The sequence below is a fragment of the Microcaecilia unicolor genome, chromosome 2, assembly GCF_901765095.1.
Source record: "Microcaecilia unicolor chromosome 2, aMicUni1.1, whole genome shotgun sequence".
NCBI lineage: Eukaryota > Metazoa > Chordata > Amphibia > Gymnophiona > Siphonopidae > Microcaecilia > Microcaecilia unicolor.
Window position 1 is genome coordinate 289079731 of NC_044032.1, and position 16481 is coordinate 289096211.

General features: G+C 44.7%; 1 protein-coding gene across 5 annotated transcripts in view; it reads left to right on the top strand.

Moving 5' to 3' along the window:
* MAGIX (MAGI family member, X-linked) overlaps positions 1-16481 on the top strand; it is an 81137-nt gene that overhangs the window by 45153 nt on the left and 19503 nt on the right. For 4 of the 5 annotated variants that reach the window (XM_030194250.1, XM_030194254.1, XM_030194253.1 and 1 more), the window contains one exon: positions 6325-6471. In XM_030194250.1, coding sequence (XP_030050110.1) covers positions 6325-6471 — 147 coding nt within the window. The remainder of the gene's footprint in view (positions 1-6324; positions 6472-16481) is intronic. The other variant, XM_030194251.1, reaches the window with a different exon arrangement.

A 16481-nucleotide genomic window follows, 5' to 3' on the forward strand; every position in this document is an offset into this window, starting at 1 on the left:
TAACCAATCCCAGGTAACCATAAAAACAATATTTTAATCCATATATCCATATTGAGCTAAAGCAATCTGATACAAGAAACAGGGGTAGAATTCAATGTTGTGTTCAGGCTAAATATTCCAAACTAAAAAGCATATAACAAACAGTTTCACGCCATCAAAAACTGTTGGAAAGTGCAAAGTACATCAGCACCACCTAAGTTCTTCGATCAGCTGGGATCTGTTGAATAAAAGTTTTTGCTGCCTCCACTGAAGTGAAAAAATGGGTTTGACCGGCAGACACAATCCGAAGTCGAGCTGGGTGTTGGGTGTTGGGTGTTATTAGGAAGGGTATGGAGTCCAGGTGTGCAGATGTTATAATGCCGTTGTATCGCTCCATTGTGCGACCGCACCTGGAGTATTGTGTTCAGTACTGGTCTCCGTATCTCAAAAAAGATATAGTAGAATTGGAAAAGGTACAGCGAAGGGCGACGAAAATGATAGTGGGGATGGGACGACTTTCCTATGAAGAGAGGCTGAGAAGGCTAGGGCTTTTCAGCTTGGAGAAGAGACGGCTGAGGGGAGATATGATAGAAGTGTATAAAATAATGAGTGGAATGGATCGGGTGGATGTGAAGCGACTGTTCACGCTATCCAAAAATACTAGGACTAGAGGGCATGAGTTGAAGCTACAGTGTGGTAAATTTAAAACGAATCGGAGAAAATTTTTCTTCACCCAACGTGTAATTAGACTCTGGAATTCGTTGCCGGAGAACGTGGTACGGGCGGTTAGCTTGACGGAGTTTAAAAAGGGGTTAGATAGATTCCTAAAGGACAAGTCCATAGACCGCTATTAAATGGACTTGGAAAAATTCCGCATTTTTAGGTATAACTTGTCTGGAATGTTTTTACGTTTGGGGAGCGTGCCAGGTGCCCTTGACCTGGATTGGCCACTGTCGGTGACAGGATGCTGGGCTAGATGGACCTTTGGTCTTTCCCAGTATGGCACTACTTATGTACTTATGTACTTATGGATAAAGTAAGGCACATGAAATCTTTTGAACATAAAGCTCAGTACTTAAGGGAGCGACAGCTTTTCGTTGACTGTGCACTTGGGCAGTATAATCCTGAAAACACAAAACTTACCGATTATTATATTCCAAACATGGCCCACCACACAGAGCTTGCAGGATAGCTAGCTTGTGCGCTAGATGCTGAAAACGAAGAACAGTCACCCTAGGATATACCCAACCACCAGTCCCAAAGCCTATCCGACGGGCCCATTTGATTTTAGAAGGGTCTTCTAAAGGTGTCAAGTTCAATGATTGTTAAGCCAAGTCTCTAAACTCTTCACCAGATCTGCATCCTTCAGGGACTCAGAAAGGCCAACCCTGCACAAATTATTGCATCGGGCTCTACGGACCTCCATAGCTTCTGCTTTGTATTCCATCTGTTGGAGGTCAAGGTGAAGTTGATCCATAGCCTACGATGCATTCTGAGCCCCAGCCTCCAGTACTCCCACACGATGTTGATAAGCATCAAACTCCAGATTCAGATTATCCAAACGATCATGAGCAGCCTCAATTTGATCATGCTTTTGCTGTAATTTTGCATCCAAGGCAGCTTCCACTACTGCTCGCATTTCTGTCACAATTTCCTTAGTCCATTCGGAACAAACTGAAGGACTTGGCTGGTAGATCAAGCTGCCATCTTGGCTTCAGCTCCCCTTGTTTTCTCTTGGGCCCTGCGGGTCAACCTCAACACCATAACATAAGCAAATTCTTCAAACTCTGCACCACTCTGATCCACCTAGCACAACTTAAAGGCAGAGAAGCTTTATTCTCCATTTCTTGCAGAAAACATACAAGATATATAGCCGATTTGGTGGGGAGATGGAGGTGCTGAGCAGGCAGCCTCTGCTCCTGCTCTAGGCATCAAATGCTCCTCAAAATCTAATGCATCCCTTTAAACTGTGTGTTTCCAACAAGGTGATTACTTTTTATTGGGCTAACTTAACACATTGCATGATGAACTTTTAGGAGCTAATGCTTTCTTCCTCAGATCCCAAAATTGAATAAGTAGAAGATAATATTGCCAGAAAATGCAAGTGAATAATAAAGAACATTTTAGTGGTAATATGAAAGGGGAGGGAAATTTGATGTGGTAGTGAAATGAAGGTAACAGACAAGTGGGATTTTATGACAGGTATTGCATAAACTAGATCTCTGTTGAATCCTTTCTTATCAGTTCTGAAGTATCTCATCATTTTAACTTCAATGTCTTGGTGCTCCTGGATTGTTTTCAATTATTCTTTTAGTATTCTCATCATAAGCTTGAAAAGTGCTCCCCCAAAGAGGCCCTGCCTTCAAAGATGCCAAGGGTGGCCTATCCCAAAGGTAGAGATTTACTGCTGCTGTGCTAATGAGTCAGGTTTTTTCTTGCAGGCCCCAGCCATGTCTAAAACCAGTTTTTGGCACATGTACATTCCAAAAACTGACATATTCTAATGAAAAAAATAGAAAATAAAATTCCTGTCCCCAATATTCAAAATGATTTAAATGCCCCCCCCCCCCCCCCCGAATCATCTGCACACAGGGGAGGTAGAAGATTCACAGAGATGCTGGACATGGGAAAGGTGGAAGGGAAGATCTGGGGAGATGCTGGGAATTGGGCAGGAAGGGATGAGAAGGGAATTGTTGGGCATGGGGGATGAGAACAGAAGAGAGATGCCTGACATGGATGGAGGAGAAGGGAAGGAGGGAAGGAAGAGAGGGATGCCTGACATGGATGAAGGGGAAGAGAAGACAGAGGAGATATAGGTAGGTTGGGGAATGGAAAGCTATAGATAGAAGCAGTAAAAAGAGGAGGCTTGTAGACTGGATGGAGAGAAGGTGAAATGAAGTTTGAGTGGAATGAGATGCAGAAAAATAAATGGAAGAAAACTGAACATGAAATATCAGTGATAGATGAATGTAGGGGAGAAAGTGAAGAAGACAGGTGGAGAGAAAAGAAATGGCAAATGGCCTTGGATGTTGAGTAAGGAGGATAAAGCAAAGAAGAACCAGAGACTGGGACCAATATAATTAGAAAAGTAAAATCACCAAAGGTAGAAAATATTTTATTTTCCATTTAGTGATTGGAATATGATAATTTGGGGAATTGATATTTGCTATTTTTATATTTTGCAAAGTACTGGAGGAAATGCATTTCTTTTTCTCTTTTTGCAGAGTCTGACGTCTTAGGTTTTCAGGTTAATTTTTGTCTTTGTATTTCTACTTTTATTTTGTGGTCACTTATCTTGTATTTGGAGAGAGTCTATCTATGCTCTGCATGTGTGATCAAGACCTTGGATTCTGTTAGCATTGAATGTCTGTGTCTGTAGAGATCTGTAGTAATCTAGCTTGTTCACTTTTCCCTATAAGTGTATTAATGTTCTAGGGTTCACCACAATATTTACAGGTCTGCCCTTTCCTAGGAAGGTCCTTGTTGGTATTGTTATGGAGTAGTAGAACAAATTGATAGGCCCAGAGTGACTTTTATGGAGTTTATTAATTCATAATACATCTACTGGAGAGGGGTTATGTTGCTGTTGCTGAAATGAAACCAGAATCAGACTTTTTGTATGATAAATTCTATGAGGAAGTTCCCTAGTTCTGCTCTGTACTTATTGTAGCATGAGGAAGGCTTATTAGGCATCTCACTCACAGCAGACATTCCCATATACTCCCATTGTCCTAGATAATGCCTACACATCCCACATGTAAACCCACACACATTCCTACCTCCAATATCTACCCATACACAGTCTACCCCAGATACACATGAACTTCCGGACACCACCAACCCACCCCTACTGCTTGACTGGAGCACTGAAGGGAACCTGCTTCCAGCCCCTGCTTCCTTGGGAAATATGGTGTTATAGGGGTCCATATTAATTTTTTTCTGCGAAGACCCCATTCAGTCCTAGCTACACCACTGCTCTGCTGCATGCTGCCCCTCTCACAAACCTATTTTCACTGGGGCAGTACAAGGCAAAGGGAAGGCTCTGGGTCTGATGCAGGCAGCATGTATGAATCAATGCTGCTACCAGCACCTTCTAGAAGTTTGAAGATAAACTGGGGAGGGGAGGTGTCGAGAGAGAGGAGGGAGGGATGCTAGAGCATAGGCGGGGAGGAGGGAAGAAAGGGAGAGATGCCAGATTGAGATTGTGGTACTCTCTATCATTGTTGGAGGAGAAGGGGACTTCAGAAAGAGAGAAAAATACTGGATTGCAAGCAGAAGAAAGGGGGGGGGGACCAATGAAAAAGTTGGATCAGGGCACCACAGTCCCTTGTGCTTGCCCTGATGGTTAGAATCAAAATTAACCTCTGTGGAGTGGACAGTTTCAATATACCTGGATTTCAGCTTATGTCTGACAAAAAATGTGAAATCCTGTGATGGCTTGCTAGTAGAATTGCCGAGGTGCATGTGGTACATTGTGTGTGATCAGAAGCTGACTGATAACTTGATTAATTTTAGGATAACAAATTAAGGGCTCTGATTACTAAGGTGAGCTAGAGTTTTTAGCGCGTGCTGTGTAGGCGCTCATAGGAATATTGTGGGCGCCTACATAGCGCACGCTAAAAGCACTAACGCACCTCTAGCATGGCTTAGTGAACGGGGCCCTAAGCCATTAGTATGCAGAATAACTTCCCTTTTTTTTTTGGTCCTGATAAAGCCCTGTGGTCTGAGTTCATGCCAGTATCAATGGACAGGGTTGCTGTGTTGTGGCAAGTTTGCAGTAACGTAGATTAGGTATAAGTGGATTTGTCCAGGTGCCTACAGGAATGGCTTGTTCAATCTGTGTACCTAAAAAAATGTAAACAAATTGTTTTGTGTTTACCTTATAGGCCCAACTAGATCTCTTCTTGATGTGAATTATATGTATGAATAGTTAACAAAAGCTTACATGGGGCTCATTTTCAACGCATTTAGACTACAAAGTTCCATAGGTTACTATGGAACTTTGTAAGTCTAAGTGCTTTGAAAATACATCTTTCTTCAAGACAGATAAGAATAGAGCTTTACTTTATAGAAGGTAGTACTGTTTATTCGTACAGCATCTATGTGTCACCTTCCCAGGGCACATCACAATAGCAAAAATTATTTATATTTTCTGTGTTAGCAGTTTTGTGTCTTTCCAAATCTATACCCTGAATGCACTGTGAGAAAAACCTCACTTAAGCCCTGATGTACAAAGGCAGGCGTAAAATACGGCTGCCTCGCTAAAATTTAGCAAATCGCTAACAGCCAGCGATGTACAAAGGGGATCACATGCAAATAAGCTACACAGATCCCCCTTTGTGCATCCTCTCTGTGAGTTCGAGCTGTCAAATGGATTTGACACTGCTGTCAAATCCATTTGACAGCTGTGATACTCTGGACCTCCCTGACCCCACACTTTTTTAAAAATTTACCCTGGTGGTCCAGTGGACCCTGACCACCCCAATCTTTTTTTCCAGTGGACCACAACCTCCCCCTGCAGCCCCCCGTGACCCCACGAACCTTTTCTTTTTTTTAATTTCCTTGGTGTTCCAGTGGACAGAACCCCTTCCCCTGCGTGTGCACCTCCCTATACCCGACCCCCACCCTACACCTCCCTGTACCTTCACAACAAGGTGTTTAGCCCTGCCCAGTGCATCCCAGAATGCACTGGGCAGGGCCTGGGCACCACCATTTTGTTCCGGGCAGGCCCGATGCAGGAGGGAGGAGCCATTGCTCCTGCCCTCTTACCTTCACCTTGTTGTAAAGGTACAGGGAGGGGCGGGGGTGTGGGTTGGGTGCGGGAGGGAGGGGTTTGTGCCTGCACAGAGGAAGGGGTTTGGTCCATTGGACCACCAGGGAAAGTTTAAAAAAAGATTGGGGGGTCAGGGTCCACTTGACCACCAGGGAAATAAAGAAAACATGAAAGATGCAGGGGGGTGTTGTGGTCCATTGGACAACCAGGGAATTATTTTTTTTACTTCAGGTGGGGGGTGGGGTGCCGGGAGGTGAGAGGTAGGAAGCACAAGCAGGCAGCCTTTATAGCTTCCTGTGGGCATCACATCCTAGGATGTCTTTTGGAGAGGGTGTGGTTAGGGATTATTCCTTGGGAGGAGCTATTGGGATAGCTATTTTGGATCTTTTCCCAACCGAATCATCATATTTCTAATCTCAGGCTTGCAGGAAGAGGAGCCCTGAGCATCAGAGGTGACATAAAATTGCTTTCTATGGCTGTTGAACTGTTACAGTCTAATTGGCAGCACCTGTGTTCCTGACTGCAGTAGATAACAGAAAACAAACTGACACTAAGAAAATTCATGTTTGCAGCAGGAGTCCAGGCAGTACTCTGTGGAGCTGCGGAGGGGAGCAACCGGTTTTGGTTTCAGCCTGAGAGGAGGCAGTGAATACAAGATGAAAATTTATATCCTGGAGCTGATGGAAGGGGGCCCAGCTGAGAGGAGCCGGAAGATGCAGGTAATGTGACTATATGTGTGGGTGCAGCAGTGAAGCACGGGAGGATACAGATGAGAGCAGTTGTGTGTTTGTCTATTCAGTTGTGCATATCCATCTGCTTTCATGTCTAGAATGGTGTTGAGCTAAGAAATGCAGGACACAGATGACAGCATATGCAGAGTCACCGAGGGTGACCCACTCCAAAGCTGGAGATTTACTACCACAGTGCTGGAGATTTAAGGCCGATGAGTGAGTTTTCTCTCATGGGCCCCTGACATGTCTTGAACCAGCTCTAGCATATGTACATTTTAAAAACTAACATATTGTAATCTGTCCTGCAATGGCAAAAGGAAGCAAGTGCCTATTTTTATGAAGCATTTGTTTTGGGGCCCTTTTACTAAGCCTCGTAAGCGCCTACGCTTACCCAACATGCGCCAAAATGGAGTTACTGCCCGGCTACCGCGTGGCTCTTGTGGTAATTTTATTTTGGGTGTGCGTCCAAAAAATTTTTTTTTCGGACGCGTGTATCGGACATTGCCAAATGGCATTTGACGCACGTAGGTCATTACCGCCTAGTTACCATGTGAGACTTTACCGCTAGGTCAATGGCTGGCAGTAAGGTCTCAGACCTAAAATGGACGCACGGCAATTTTCATTTTGACGCACATCCATTTTTGGCAAAAATTTTAAAAAGGCATTTTTTATAGGTGCGCTGAAAAATAATTTTTTGTACCCAAAACTCTTCTCTACACTACCGCAGGCCATTTTTCAGCACACTTAGTAAAAGGACCCCTTTGTTTTGCCATTTTAAGCAAGTAATAAATAGAAAGTAAAAAAAATGTTTTTTATTTATTTATTTTATTTACGTCAATTTATATACCGTATCTTATTGCTACTGCAAGACAGAACGGTTTACAATTTATAAAAAGAAGCAATACAATAAGTACAAATTGGACAAACATTAGAACTCCAATCATTACAGGAAAGCACAGCAAACCCACAAACTAGCTACATAAGATGAAAAACAGTATAACTCATGATTAGTATACAGGAGAACACCGCAAATACAAAATTAAATACATAATATAATCTACACAGACAAATAATATAGTTTTGATTTAATATATATTACAGATGCCCATTTATAACCTTTCTTCCATTATTCTAAATTCTGTTCTACATACATTTTACCTTTCTAATTGTGTTGGTCCCAGTCTCTGGTTTCTGCTTTTCTCTGTCTTCTCTTAACTGTCTTGCCAAGGTTTCCTTATCCATTTGGCACTTCTTTTCTCCCCATGTCCTCCATTCTTTCTTCTCTCTGTATCCCTATGCACCCTACCCAGGGTGGAGGACTGGATAGCAGACAATTTTCCTTTGCGCAAGGGCATGGGGCCTGTTAGGATGGATTGGGTGCACCGCATAGGGTACCAGCACAAGGACAAAATTCGATCAAGGATCATCATTGTCAGGTTCTGAAGTTATCCTCATCGGATGGAAGTGTTGAGATATTACTGCCAAAATAGGGATAAGTTCATTTACGATTCTCTGCCCATAAGAATCTTTCAGGATTACTCTGGGATCTTGCTAGAACAACATAAATGTTTTGGCTCTATTTCCTCCATTCTGGCGGAGAGGAAAATTAGGTTCATGTTTCTTTATCCAATACTTCTAAAACTTTACCACGATGGTAACTGGTGTCAGCTGGACTCGGTGGAAAAGGCCCAGGAATTCATGAGTGGTCTTAATAGTCCACTGGAGCAGATTTACAGTCTGGGTGACAACAGTGGAGTATAGATACCTGCTGGCACAGAGATTATTTTCTGGCTCCCTAGCAAATGTGGTTAATTTCATTTCCTGATGTACCTTTGGACAATATCCACTTCAAAGTGGGGACTTTGGTTCACATGTTGTGGTGATTCATTTGTACTTTGTAGATTGTGTATGTTATTGGGGGGGGGGGGTTCTGCAGGACCCTCATAGCACTATACTTGACTCTCACACCCTGAGTATTAGTGCCTAGTGTGCGTGTGGGAATTTAAGTTGGGGAAGTTCTTAGGGGAATTGTTAAAGGGGGGGGGGTATAGGGGAGGGGGTGGGTATAGGGGAGGGGGTGGTAAGGGACTTTTTCACACTTGGTGGGTGATATAATGCTTTGCTTACTGCAATATGTTTCTATATGTGAGCTATAACCCCTTGTCTGGGGTGGGGGCTGGGCACCCTGGACAGACTGCTGGTTCCGCGCAAATGTTCATGCATCATTATTTAGGTGTTGGGACATGTCTGCCCCCAGTTCTTGCATAACCACGTGAACCGTGGGGGGAGTATCCTCCCCCATAAAGCGGACTAAAATCTTGGCAGCACTGCAGCAACAGGGGGTTGACATTGCATGTCTGCAAGAAACCAGACTAACTGACTTAGAGCATCAGAAACTCCGACATCAGTGAGTTGGAGAGGTGTATTATGTGTCCTTAGGTGGCAGGAAAGGGGAGGAGGGAATAGCAGTATTGCTTCATAAATCTCTGGCATCTTGGAGGAGCTTGTAAAAGATGAAAAAGACAGATACTGGTTGTTAAAACTTTGGGTACATGGACAGGAATTCCTTTTGCTAGTTTTCTATGGTCCTACCCCGTATAACCCCACATTTACCCCTCTCTCATAAAGACTCTACTCCCTTATTCTGGGAAGGTTCTTATGGTCGTAGGTGACATGAACGTGCTATCTGTACCCCTCAAATTTCATCATCGCCATTTAAAAGGTATTACTCCAGATCTCAACTTATGCAGCCCTGGCAGCGAAATGGTCCCAGGACCTCGCTTGTACTCTTATGGAAGAGCAGCTTCGCCACTTTATACTTAATTTATCCAAGAAGCATGTATCTGTGTTACATAGAGAACTTTTGTACAAATTTGCTCTTCGCCTGCATGTTTCTCCTCACAGAGCTTATTGAATGGGTCTCCGCTTATGGGATACTTGTTGGAAGTGTGGCCTAGCCTCTGCTTCCCTGGGTCACATGTTTTGGCATTGTGTCCTCATTGCCCAGTTTTGTCTTGCAACTATTGGAGCTGCACAATGAGATGTGACTCATTAATACTTCTTGGACAATATACCTATACAGACCCAGTGCCTCCCAGTTTTAAATGTTTCCTCAGCAAGACGTTAAGGGACGTCATCAGACAGGATGGCTGCATGAGTACTAAGCTCTGAGCAACTCCCTTGATAGTCTTTCAAATATCGGTGCAATCCTGTCGAGATCTGTCTTCTTTATGAATAAGAAGTGTCTTAGAAGCGGCTCCAATGAGTGTTAAATCGTGATCTCCAGATCTTACCAGGTTTGCCTATAAGAGAAGTTCCACAGTGAAGTGCATGTGGGGCCTTTAGTGGAGCCTCTAGCTTCGCAGTCTGAGCTAACTTCCCAGCTGGAGTTATTCACTCTTCATGATTCAGTGGGGGATCTGGGAACTGAACTGCTGACTGAGCTCTGCTCTTGGCTTAAAGAAATTAAATCTGATGTGAGAGCTGTACAGGAGGAACTTACAGCATGTGGAGCAGATTTGCATGGTGAGACAAGTGAACTGGGCCATCAGATTGAGGACGGGGAGGGTTGGTTGGATGAACGTGAGGAAACCCTTGATGTGATGATAAAGAAATCTCAGCAGTCTGCAATACCTTTCAGCAGCGTTTGGACTTTGAAAATCAAAGCCGTCGGCATAACTTACATTTCAGAAGCATTCCAGAGGTCCCGACATATGGAGATTGTGAATTCTTAGTCCAACAGATTGTGAGCACTGTGCTTAGCAATGATCAGTAGAAGGGCTCGCCAGACACTGTGCAGTAGGAACTTGCACATAGAGCTTTGGGAGCTCCATAAAACAATCAGCCCAAGGACATTATCTCCTGCTTTGTGGACTATAAGCTGAAAGAGAGGGCGGTGGTCTGGCTCCCTAAGAGAGATCCCCTGAGACTGCTTACTGCGGTCCTCCCTAGCAGTGCCTTCCCACTTCGTATGTGGTATACACTGCAAGAAAAATTCTTCCCTGGTATTTACAAATGGCTATTTGGTCATGCCACCAGGGTTTTGGCTGGGGGTTATTGATCTCCGCTATAAGCTCTGGGAACAATAGGGGCCTTTTACTTTGGTCCAGATTTAGGTGGAAGGAGAACTTTTGCCTTTTTTGGACATACAGAATGAATATGGGCTTTCTGAGACTCAGAGGTTTCATTATTGGCAGCTTCAGGATTTTGTTCTTCGTAGGGCTAAAAGGGAGCTTGGTATGGTGGAAACACTTATGGAGAAAGCTTTAAGAGGAGGAGGACATAGAGGTTGCATTTCCTACCTTTACAGAGCACTTTTGTTTTGTGAAACCCCTACTGTGTATTATTCTAATAGATGGGAACGTGATCTGGGTATTTCCTTAGAGCCTAGGCAATGGGAGATTGTTTTTAAATATTTGTTATAGAGATCTCTATGGCCAGTAGTCTAGTGGAGAATGCTAAAAAATACTTGCATCATTTCTGTTGAACCTGCCCTGTGGTCCAGCTGTTTTGGGCAGCTGTTCTACAGATTCTTCAACAGATCCTTCTGGTTGCCTACCCAGCCAGAGCAGAACATTGTTTACTGCATGTTAAACCAGTGGGCATCCATCATACACTTACCGCTTCTCTCTTTATTGTCATAAGATTTTATTTATTTATTTATTAGGATGACAATAGGTGGCATTTGGATGTCCACATTTCAAACAGGTGCCCATTGTAGGCATACCCATCTTACATAAATACAAAAGTATTGCCATACAGGGACAGACCAAAGGTCCATCAAGCCCAGCATCCTGTTTCCAACAGTGGCCAATCCAGGTCACAAATACCTGGTAAGATCCCAAAAAAGTACAAAACATTTTATGCTGCTTATCCCAGAAATAGTGGATTTTCCCCAAGTCCAATTTAATAATGGTCTATGGACTTTTCCTTTAGGAAGCCTCCCAAACCCTTTTTAAACTTCTAAGCTAACCGCCTTTACCACATTCTCTGGCAACGAATTCCAGAGTTTAATTACACGTTGAATAAAGAAACTTTTTCTCTGATTCGTTTTAAATTTACTACTTTGTAGCTTCATTGCATACCCCCTAGTCCTAATATTTTTGCACGTCTACCCATTCCACTCCACTCATTATTTTATAGACATCTATCAGCTGTCTTTTCTCTAAGCTGCCCTGGATGGGTGTATATACATACGTAACAGAAACTTATAATGCAATTCTTGTACTTATATACTGCTGGCCAATCTTGATCCCTTTTTCAAACTCAAAAGCAAATGCTCCATTGTATATTCCCAAAATTCAAATGCCCAAAGATTTACTATTCTAGTCAACGGTGTGTCCCCTGTGACTTTCTTTAGTGTGGCATAATAATGGCTGGTGAGACCCCTGTGAACCACAGGTAACGGCTAACTATGATCACGGTCTGATTCAGTAAAATCTACTGGACTGATGTGTAATAAGCCTTGTGTATAATTCTGCAATTGCAAAATAGGGATACCAATCAGTCTCCTTCAATTGATACTCCCTTCTCAGTTGATCATAGGACACCATCTGTGGCTCATAGTCATCTAAAACATGTTGCAGCAAGAATATTCCCCACATCTGCTGTCTAAGGAAAGCTTTTGACTGCAACTGTGGTTGAAAATCCGCATTACCCCGAATGGGCAAAAATCGGGAGCAGTGAGTAAGCAATCCAAATTTTTTCCGAAACATGGTCCAAGCCCATCTCACCGCCTGTGTCAGCACATGACAAATTTGGGGGAAGGCTGACTGATTTAGCATGTAACACATAAACCAAATGATATGGGGCCACTACCTCTGACTCAAAATCCTTATCACAAAATTCCAGCACAATGCAAATGACTAGCTATTGCATAGGCTCTTAAATCGGGAAGACCCAACCCCCCCATCTCTCTTAGATAATTGTATCTGTTTAAGGGAGGCTCTTGGTTTCTTTTTACCCCACAAAAATTTACTTATGAGGAAGTGACGTCACCACTGGCAATGGCAGCTTAGCTTACGAGCTCCCGCTCCTCGCAATGATAAAAAGCTATTATTAGCAGCCATCGGACTTTTTGAAAGCATCCAGCGTGTCCCCTGAAGACACTAATCTTGACCCACTATGAGCAAAGCGCAATTGGTGCGCAACAAAGGCGCTGAGAAGTCTGCCGGTGGTGGGACAAACAAGACCCCGAAGCGCCACGAGGCAGTGGCGCAGGCCTCACCCTCTGACTCAGACTCAGCCCTATCGATGGCGGAATCGCGGAGGCCCCATGCTAAAAAGTGTGTATCAGGCGAACTTCGACAGATCCTCGCCGGTATCCAGGGTGATATACAAAAATCAAAAGAAGAAATACTGGACCGGATGGAGGTATTAAGCTCGGACCTTCGTGAGCTGGGGAGAAGGGTTAAGGAAGCGGAGTTGAGGCTGGAATAGCACGCGGAATCTTTGACTTCCCATGAAGCACAGTTGAAAAAATTGGACCAGAAAACAAAGGACGACTTAGAAAATCGAGGGAGGCGGAACAACCTCCGGTTCAGAGGTGTTCCTGAAGGCAGTGAGACGGAGGACATCCCGCAAATAGTGCGCTAACCTGCTGGGGGCTGAGGCGGTAACAGTGGCGATAGAGCTAGACAGAGCACACAGAGCCTTTGGTCAGCAACAGGAAAATAGAACACGAGATGTGATTGCCCAGTTCCACAAATACGAAATCAAAGAGCAAATACTTGCTTGCGCCAGGATGAAGCAAGATCTGGAGTTCAGGAGGGCTAAAATAACTGTATACCAGGACCTTTCGCAGTTCACCTTGCAACAGAGACGCCAGCTGAAACCAGGCTTGGACATTTTAATTAAGGAGTGGATCCCATATCGGTGGGGTTTTCCCTTTTCCTTGAATTTCACTGTAAAGGGGGTTAAATACAGAGTTTACTCACTAGCCGAAGCTTGGGCATCCATGCATGTGGCGGGACTGGTGACTTCCAAGATGCCTCCGGGTGCGGTGGCACCAGTAACCAAAGTGAAACTACAAAAATGGCAAAGGATCCCTGAATCTGCCAAGCGCAGCAACCCAAAACGGAAAACAGCGGCAGAAGCGACCTGAACTCTGGTAAAATACTATAGTCAGTACTGCAACTTGAATCTTGTCATCTCCGCGGTGGTCGGAGGGAAGCTGGTCAACTCTGTGGTAATTAGTGAATAGCGACTATTGAACCATTCATGTTTTGCCATGTTTCCAGTATATGTAGATATATTGTGTTTATGACTTTTGCATGCATTCTTGTTGAATGTTTTGGGGGAAGTAATTGGGAAAGGAATGTTAAAGGATGTGATGGTATGGTATGTGTGACGAATGGGGGGTTCATTAAGGGAAGGTTGGGGGACAGAGGCTTGTATAATGGATGTCCTTAGCATAAATAGGTCCAGAAGGGATCTGGGCCCGGTGGCTGTCTGATGGTCAATAGGGAGGGGGCGGGGGGGGGGGCTGGGTGGTCTGGGCCATGGGGGGGTACTTTCTTCGTTCCCACACAGGGGGTATACACTCTCTGGTTGATGTTTGGATGAGGGGGACAGGGGGGTTATTGGGAGGAGGGGGGGGTAGTGGGTTTGAGTAGGGTGGGAGGGAATAGACTCGCACAATACAGGCCTTGGGGGGGTGCAGTGGCAAAAGGTGGATGGTCCGGTAGGGCTTGCCACAAGCAGTTTTGTTACTTAGACATGAGTGCTGACCTAAAGATCTTATCATACAATGTAAAAGGGTTGAATATGTCTCAAAAGAAACGAGGTGTGGCAGTGCTGTTCCACAAGTCAGTATCACCCCACATAATGAAGATCAAACGGGATCCGGGTGGGCGCTTCTTGTTCTTACACATAGTTATAGATCAGGTGGACCTCACTTTAGCTTCAATTTATGCACCCAACGAACAACAAGGGGCCTTCTATTCCAGGGTAAAGCACCTCTTAGCTACTTTCACACAGGGATCCATAATCATGGGGGGTGACTTTAATGGAGTTATGGATCCGGTGTTGGACCGGTCCGGGGTAACCCAGCAACCTGTAAACAGGGATTCTTTAGCCCTGGGCTCCTTAGCATACTCGTTGGGGACTTTGGATGTGTGGCGGCTAACTCATGAACATGTGAGGGACTACACATACTTTTCTGCAGTGCACATCTCCTACTCACGTATCGATTATATCTTTCTTGATGTAGCACTGTCAGAGCAGGGCCCGAGTGCAGGCATCGGTAGTGTGACTATATCCGATCATGCACTGGTGTGGGTCACGTTGTCGACTATCAAAGCAGAGACCAAGGATCAGAGATGAACTCTTAATGCGAGCGTACTAAAAGAGGGGGAGGTCATCGAGGGATGTAGGAAAGTGCTAAAAGAGTACTTAGAGCTTAACAGGGAGTCGGGCCCCCCTCTGAGTGTAGTGTGGGACGCTATGAAAGCAGTGTCTAGAGGATACTTTTTAAAAATAGCGAGCAGGCGTGCTAGGATTTGTAGGAATCAACTAGCCCACTTTTTGGATAGGATCCGGATTTTAGAGGCGCAACATAAGGCGGGTGGGTCTCCCATAATTCTGGACGAATTGCGAGCCCAGCGACTCCAGCTGGACTCTATTTATTCAGAGCACTTAAGTCAGCTCCAGTCAAGAACGAAGGTACGTTCATACGAATTTACAAATAAGGCAGGCCGCCTCTTGGCTCTAAGGCTGCGCAGGCAAAAAGTGGAGAGAGCAGTAACCCACGTCAAAGGGGGGAGGGGTGATATGCTGAACACTTCAGAGGCAATAAGGCGGCGTTTTTGTGAATTTTACCAGGAGTTATATGCCCGAGAGATCAACCCATCAGGTGATTCCATTTCAGAATACTTAGCAGAGAGTGACCTTGCCTCCCTGACAAATCAACAGCGGACAACTCTCGAGGAGCCAGTCACCCCAGTTGAAATCCAAAAAGCTATCTAGCATTTGCCATCTAGTAAATCTCCTGGCTTGGATGGGCTTCCTAATGAATTTTATAAGCACTTTGCCCCTGAATTGGCTCCACTTCTGGCTGATTTGTTTAGTCAAGTAGGGCAGGGGGAATCGTTGCCGGCCTCAATGCTGGAGGCAAGGTTAGCGGTGCTTCCTAAGCTGGATAAAGACCATACGGAATGTAGCTCTTACCGTCCTATATCAGTATTGAATGCAGATGTTAAGATTCTAGCTAAAATCTTGGCCAACAGGTTGGGCCCTCTGTTACCAGCGCTTATCCATCCAGATCAGGTGGGCTTTGTTCCCTACAGGAAAGCAATGGATAACACGAGGCGCGTACTCGATTTAATGTATCTGGCAAAAAGAATGAGAAGGCCTATGTGTCTCCTTAGTCTAGATGCTGAAAAGGCCTTCGACAGGGTGCATTGGCCATTTATGTACAAAGTGATGGAGACCTTTGGGATAGGGCCAAGGTTTCGTGGGTGGATTCAAGCATTTTACAGCTCGCCCAAAGCATGTATTAGAGTGAACGGGGGTAACTCAGACATGTTCACTTTATACAGAGGCACCAGGCAGGGATGTCCTCTCTCTCCGCTGCTGTTCGCTATGGTTATGGAGCCTTTTGCTTCTAGGGTCAGATCCAACCCGGGTATCACTGGCATTAATGTAGCGGGGAGGGAACACAAGTTGTCTTTATTTGCAGACGATGTGCTGTTATTTGTCACCCGTCCTCTGATCACCTTCCCTGGGCTCCTGCGGGTCATTGAAGAATATGCAGCAGTATCAGAATTTCGAGTGAATATGTCGAAATCTGAAGCCTTAAATGTGACACTCCCTGAGGAAGAAGTGGAAACATTAAAATCCCTGTACGCTTTTAGGTGGGCCAGTAAGGGCTTGCGTTACCTGGGGGTGAATATAACGGCTAAATTCTCGGCACTTTTTGTAGAAAACTACAAGGGGCTGGCCTGGGTACTCACTGAGGATATGGACAGGTGGGGTCACCTTGAGCTCTCCTGGTTTGGCCG